At 36.4% G+C, this 7,740-nt stretch overlaps 1 protein-coding gene across 1 annotated transcript in view; it reads left to right on the top strand.

The window, feature by feature from the left end:
* Window positions 1–721: 721 nt before the first annotated feature.
* The window catches only part of LOC308094814 (uncharacterized protein), a gene marked incomplete at both ends in the record, with an annotated part of 47,261 nt that continues 40,242 nt past the window's right edge, over window positions 722–7,740 (top strand). The window contains 2 exons of the mRNA XM_080441641.1: window positions 722–743; window positions 3,505–3,828. Of these exons, the coding sequence (XP_080297767.1) occupies window positions 722–743; window positions 3,505–3,828 (346 nt within the window). The remainder of the gene's footprint in view (window positions 744–3,504; window positions 3,829–7,740) is intronic.

Here is a 7,740-nt window from a genome sequence, read left to right as displayed (position 1 = left end):
TGTGGTTTGTCCGTAAGTTCTCTTTCTTCACCATCACGTGCAGTTCTTGCCAATGAGACAAATACTTACAGTAGAATAATGATGAGAGTGCTCTATCCACTTCCTTGTATCGTATACAAATACATATGGCTGAGATTTCAGTTCCTATTTCTCAGTTCGAGAGCATAAATGGTCCCAAGGGCCCAATCCGGGATTGTTTTGAATGTATAACCGTAAATTAGTCACACGTCTGGTGACGTGAGGTTAAGCGCTGCCTGGAGCCTGCCTGCCTGGCCTGACAGACAGGCGAGGCAGGCCAATCAGACGGCAGGCCACCAGGGATTGTCCCGCCCCTCCCGGCGGCCAGTGTCAGTGAGGAACTGACATTAATACTTTCACTTGTGTTCACGCTGGTTAGTTGTATAGGAGTCAGTAATGTGTGAGGATTTGTATGAATTCGTTTTTCAAGTCTAAAGCGTATGCCAAGCAGTGAAAGGTAAGAGATTCTCTTAACATTTTTCAACCTTTAATAATGAAGAAATCTGGCCGCAGAACCACTGTAGGTTTCAGGGTTTGTGAGCAGGAAACAACAGACGGTACAAACTGTTGGTTACTTGTGACCAATTGCAACAAAAGTAATCTCAATTCCCATGAAGAAGACTGCAGCTCACAAACTATTTACAGATAAATGTGATGAATGTTAGGTGTGGTAATTTGGCTATTTTTCTTCTACACAGGAGACATGGCAGGGGCCAGAGGTCATGGTAGGTCACAACACAGTTTTTTTATTTCCTGATTGATGAACCATGATCACCTGATATGAGGAGGGAGATATGTGGTTCACATTTCAAGCAGTAATATATATAAACATTATCATTCACAGACAGACCATGCAGCCAGAGATTTGCTTAAATGTACTTCACTAAATCTTTACTGCTTTCAACACTGACAGTAAAGAAGAATAAACAACAACAAAAAAACACACCTCAAAACAGTGAAAATATATATTTATACAAGAATGTGTCTGTCTTTTTTCCACAAGACGTCATCTAGGTTGTTGACGTAATCCTCTTTTTCTCCTCTATTTCATATACAAGTGAGACTTTAGTGCTGAGTATTAATACTTTCTGTAGTGTAGTGTCTAATGGTAACAAAACTAGCTACTTACTACCAGTGATGGAAAAGTACTCTAATGTTTTACTTAAGTAAAAGTATCAAACTGTAGAAGTCCGGAATTCAGAATTTACTTGAGTAAAAGTTCAAAAGTATTGGTATCAAAATGTACTTAAAGTACCAAAAGTAAAAGTACTAAAATGTTAAAGGAGAAGACAACCACGCCTACTTTGGAGACCATTTGTAGGATTTGTGTACAACTTCGCCTCTAGTGGCTCCAATGGAGAATGTGTATCTTTCTATATTAACAATCTTTGTTACTACTAAACTACTAAAAAAGTGTTACTTCCTCTTGGGTGATAAAGTGAGATTCAGGACAAGGGGTGGGGCTTCACGTGAGCACGCTGTTATTGGTCAGGGGATTAACATGACCGGGACAAAATCTGTGTCATTTAATTTTTGAAAAATTGTGGAAAATCGTGGGTCTTTGAATATGTATTTTTTAAAGCTAACACTTGTAACTCAAATATTTGCTTTTGGGTATTTTACAAAATGTCTTCTAAATCTTAACAGTTTAAAAATAAACAAAAACGTATGTTGCTATAATATCAGTGGTTCTCAAACTTTTTTCATTTCAAGGACTTCCCAAAATTATATGTATTTGGCCTCTGACCCCCATCTGAATATATTTCAGGGACCACCCAGAAGCAAAGATATGAGTAAAAAATGTATATATATGTATATATTCAAAGATTTGCACACATTTTCAAGATCTTTAAAAAGAAAATAGCAGATCTACAAGCTCATAGCGCGGCACATGTGCCACGCTATGAGCTTGTAGATCTGATATTTTTGAATAGCCAAATAAATATTAAAATGACACAGATGCTTTCCCTTCCTGGTCTTAATGGGTTAAGATGCTGCTTGGCAATTAGACAAAAAAAACACAATGACTGTATATTGTTGTATGAAAAATATGCTGTGTGTGTGTGTGTGTGTGTGTGTGCGCGCGCGCGCATTTTCATCCTCTATGTGTACTCTAAGCCAATAATTAATTGCTGTAATTGGAGGTCATGTCATATAGTATCAAATCCCTTTGAAAGTTTTGGCAGGAAATGTGTCAAATATATCCACTTTTCCAAAACATTCCCTGTATGTGACAGGATGTCATTCATATTCATAAAACAGTTAAAAACAAACAGCATACAAGGCCGTAATACCACAGAAGATGTTCATTGTTGTTTCTTATTTATCAGTCTTATAGCCTGGGGGAGCAAAGTGTTCTTCAGTCTGCTTGTGCCAGCTTTGAGGCTTGTGTCTGTATTTAGGCCAGGTGTCAGATAAAAAGTCAGAAATCAAAGAGAGGTCAAATATAATAAATAAGAAAACACTGAGTTAACCCATTAAGACCGGGAACGCATCTGTGTAACCACTTTATCCATATATTATACTTTGGCTATTCAAAAATTAGCAGATCTACAAGCTCATGAGCTTGTAGATCTGCTATTTTTGAAAAATCGTGAAAATTGGTGCAAATCTTTGAATATATATATTTTTTAAAGCGAACATTTTTAACTCAAATCTTTGCTTCCATGGGGGGTCCCTGGAAGAACATATTTTGAGATGGGGGTCCTCGGCCAAATACATGTCATTTTGGGGGTCCTTGACATGAAAAGGTTTGAGAACCACTGATTAGAGCAACATACGCTTTTTCAACAACAAAAAGATTTAGAAATCTAGAAGCAAAGATTTGAGTTACAAATGTTCACTTTATAATAGATATATTCAAAGATTTGCACAAAATGTGCCTGATTTTTCTAAAAAAGTAGCAGATCTACAAGCTCATAGCTTGTAGATCTGCTATTTTTGAATAGCCAAAGTATAGATAATGGTTAAAGTGGTTAAAATGTAAAATGACAGATGCTTTCCCGGTCTTAATGGGTTAAAGCTCCCATAACAAGTGTATTATAAGGGCAACGTTTTGACCATGTAGGTCTTCATTAGGCAAATGGATTAAATGAACACCCTAACGTCCACTAATATATCCTCCCTGTTGAGTCACAAACCTTGTATCTCTATACTTAAACTTTTTATGTTTTTTCATAAATCAATGCCCTACTTCATCATACTACAGTGTCACACAAAGGTAGCAACACATTGCTGATCTACAAGCTCACAACGTGTGTGTGTGTGTGTGTGTGTGTGTGTGTGTGTGTGTGTGTGTGTGTGTGTGTGTGTGTGTGTGTGTGTGTGTGTGTGTGTGTGTGTGTGTGTGTGTGTGTGTGTGTGTGTGTGTGTTGGGGGGAGTCATTGTAAAGTGTTGGTTGCATCACTGCATGTCTACTTAATTATGGTTCTGTTTAAATGAACAGTAATTCTTTCTTCACTAACTGTGTCTTTTCTTCACTCCAGGTGACTTTAAACTCGTCACTGAAGGCTATGCTGTGGGTTGGATAAAGGATGTCACCCTCCCCTGTCAGCTCTCTCCTGAGACCAGCGCGTCTTCCATGACAATCAGGTGGTTTAAGGTGTCAGAGTGTATTTACCTTTATAAGAATGGTCAGGTGATAGAGGGGAGGGGCTACGAGGGCAGACTGACCCTGAACATCCAGGATCTGGAGGAAGGTGATGTGTCTCTGACACTGAGACACTACAGACAGATGACAGATGATGGAGTTTACATCTGTCAGGTCAAACATGGAGAACAGGAGGAGGAGATTGCTGTGGGATTAACATGTAAGTGACCTACTGTCACTGTGCATCATCATTAACCGTTATATTGTAGATGTCGGGTGGAAACCTTGTATGTCCAACACTGTTACTTTTGAGGAATTGAAAAAAAAGAACATGACTGTGTTCTAAAGGATGTAATGTAGTTATTATTTAGTCACAAGCTATTGTTAATACTCTTCATCAAATATATATAAAACCCCAAACTTAACCACTTTCACAATTTGATAAACTAGCAAAAATAGCCGATCTGCAAGGTTACAACCCGTCACGGTGCGACGCGTTGTGAGCTTGTAGATCGGCTATTTTTGCAATTGTTGTGTGACATTGTAGTATGATGCAGTAAGGCATTCAGTTACAAAATAAGAAACGCACATATAAGTTAAAATACGGAGATACGGGTTTATAAGGTTTCTGCCCGACAGCAACGATTATATATATATAATTATTTAATCATGTTTATCTCTCCATGTATAAATTACGCTGTGCTTTCAAATAATGGCTATAAGTGTTTGCTGTAATCTAAGTCTTAATTATTTTCCATATAGTCACTTTCTGATAGCTTATTGGTCTTTCTGATTTGATTTGAGGCATTTTGATCATAAACATAATGATCACAGTGTGATTTGGCTCCAGTTCACACCTGATGATGACTTCATTGATGACAAGTCATCCAATCATATTAAAGGATACATTAAAGCTGCACTCTGTAACTTTACTGTCTTACCCGAGATTCAAACCCAGGTCACCTGCACAAGTGCTGACATTTTTACCACAGAGCTAATAGAGCATGTCTTCTTGGAAAGAAGTAGAATTTTGACCTTCATGCAGTACCACTTGTCTACCAGTAGGTCAGACCTTACCATTTCTCAACAGAAGAGCAGGGAGACCAAATACAACCACCACCATTGTGGTTATAACCACCAGTTATATTGTATTAACATACTCTACCATACAGATTGGTCAAAATATCATTTTATTCACCAATAAAGTTACATAGTGTAGCTTACAGGTCTACATGGCAGAACATAGATTCAGCTCAGAATGTAACCATGTATCCTACAATAATGTGATCATGTTAATCTCTCATGTATGTTTGTATGACACTGTGCTATAGGATCTTCTAGACCCAGTTAAATGGTAGTTAGACTCACAAATGATCATCAAATAAAACATATTCTAATTATTGTAGCCACAAACTATAAATAAAGTGTTAAAGACAAATGCATACACACAACCTCAGGAACAAGAACACATATTTTCTTGGACTCATTACGTCCCACTCACATCACTCTGTGTGTCAGAGCAGTTTCTGATGTGGTCTGACATGTGATTACATTCCAATCATCACAATCCATCCTATGTGTTTACATATTACACTAACATGTGCTCTCCCTTAACCCTTTAAGACCGGGAACGCATTTGTGTCACTTTCAGATTTCTTTGGCTGTTAAAAATGTGCAGATATACAAGCTCATAGCGCGGCACTCGGTGCCGCGCTATGAGCTTGTAGATCAGCAATTTATATATATATATATATATATATATATATATATATATATATATATATATATATATATATATATATATATATATATATATATATATATATATATATATATATATATATGTGGTTTTTTTGTGAAAATGTGTGCAAATCTTTGAATATATGTTTTTTAAAGCGAACATTATTATCCCAAATCTTTGAACGTATGTTGCTAAAATATCAGTGTTAACCAAACTTTTTCATTTCAAGGACCCCCAAAATTATATGTATTTGGCCGTGGACCCCCACCTCAAAATATTTTGTTCCAGGGACCCCCAGAAGTTGTAACAGAGTTAAAAATGTTCGCTTAAAAAAATAACATATTCAAGATTTTTCAAAAATAGCAGATCTACAAGCTCATAGCGCGGGACTCGGTGCCGCGCTATGAGCTTTTATATCTGCTATTTTTGAATAGCCAAAGAAATCTTAAAATGACACGGATGCGTTCCCGGTCTTAAAGGGTTAACATATACAGATACAGAATGCATGTTAATACCAGATATAAATGATGGCATACTGAGGAAGATTAAATGAATGAATCAGAAGATTATTATGGAGGATAAACTTGATTCCTGAGTAGTGTGGAGGTGAACGTTTTGTGCAAACATTAAAAATATGACAAGTTGGTGCCCACAAGGCTGGTTAATAATAAATGGCATGGACTGCAGAAACAGTTGACATGAATAGCAAAGAATCTTGACATCAGACAATAGATTGATTCAAGTACTGAACACTTTTTATTTTACTATGAAACTGATAATTTTACTATAAACCAATCTGTCATAGCAGATGAAAATGTTTCACTCTTAATATATACTACAGTGTAGAATTGTATCTCTAAGCTGACATGTAGTCACTTCATAAATGAAATTAGAATGTTGTAATTAGAATGCTGAATCATTATGATTAATGAAGCAAGTTATTACTTTGTATAATAATTGAGATAGTCGATTAATTTAACCCATTCTATTATTGCATTCCATATTTCTGGTTCCTTAACTATTTGCTAATTATTAGTAATCTTTCTGTTTGTGAAGTATCAGTTTTCTAACCATTCCAACCATGTGTTTTCTCTTTACATGAATGATGAATGTGAACGTGAACTAGTTCTCAGTGAGTATTAAATCAATTCTACTTCATGGCCTCCAATATGTTTTCAGATTGACATCAAGTTTTCACCATAGCAGAATACAAACTGAAGGAGTCTTAACCAATGAAACCCTCTATACTTAGTGAAACAGACCTGAGTTAACTCTGTACTTGGACCACTTTTCCTCTCTATACCAAATATCTTCATTAGAAATAGCCGATGTACAAACTCACATCGTTAATTATCATTAACCGTGATATTGTAGCTGTCAGGTGGAAACCTTGTACTGTATGTCAAAAACGGTTACTTGTCAGGAAATAGAACACTGTCAAGTAATTTTTTTCCCAAAGGATCTAATGTTGTTATTATTTAGTCACAAACTATTGTTAATACTCTCCATCAAATATTTATAGATCCCCAACCTTGACCACTTTCACACATTTTAAAGTAGCAAAAATAGCCGATCTGCAAGCTCACAACTCGTCACGGTGAGACGCGTTGTGAGCTTGTAGATCAGCTATTTTTGCAATTGTTGTGTGACATTGTAGTATGATGCAGTAAGGAATTCAGTTCCGAAATAACAAACATACATCAAAGTTAAAATACAGAGATACAAGGTTTCTGCCCGACAGCAACAATATGTATACAATTATGTAATCATGTTTATCTCTCCATGTATAAATTACACTGTGCTTTCATATAATGGCTTTAAGTGTTTACTGTAATTAAGTCTTCATTATTTTCCATATAGTCACTTTCTGATAGCTTATTGGTCTTTCTGATTTGATTTGAGGCATTTTGATCATAAACATAATGATCACAGTGTGATTTGGCTCCAGTTCACACGTGATGATGACTTCATTGATGACAAGTCATCCAATCATATTAAAGGATACATTAAAGCTGCACTCTGTAACTTTCATGTCTTACCCGAGATTCAAACCCAGGTCACCTGCACAAGTGCTGACCACAGAGCTAATAGAGCATGTCTTCTTACACAGGAGAGAAATCGAATTTTGACCGTCATGCAGTACCACTTGTCTACCAGTAGGTCAGACCTTACCATGTCTCACCAGAAGAGCAGGGAGACCAAATACAACCACCACCATTGTGTTTATAACCACCAGTTATATTGTATTAACATACTCTACCATACAGATTGGTCAAAATAACATTGTATTCACTAATAACGTTACATAGTGTAGCTTACAGGTCTACATGGCAGAACATAGATTCAGCTCAGAATGTAACTATGTATCCTACAATAATGTGATCATGTTAA

Source organism: Gymnoscopelus braueri, assembly GCF_963280865.1.
Source record: "Gymnoscopelus braueri genome assembly, chromosome: 11".
NCBI classification, from domain to species: Eukaryota; Metazoa; Chordata; class Actinopteri; order Myctophiformes; family Myctophidae; genus Gymnoscopelus; species Gymnoscopelus braueri.
The sequence above is the reverse complement of the archived record's forward strand: the minus strand, read 5'-3'. Positions and strand labels throughout refer to the sequence as shown.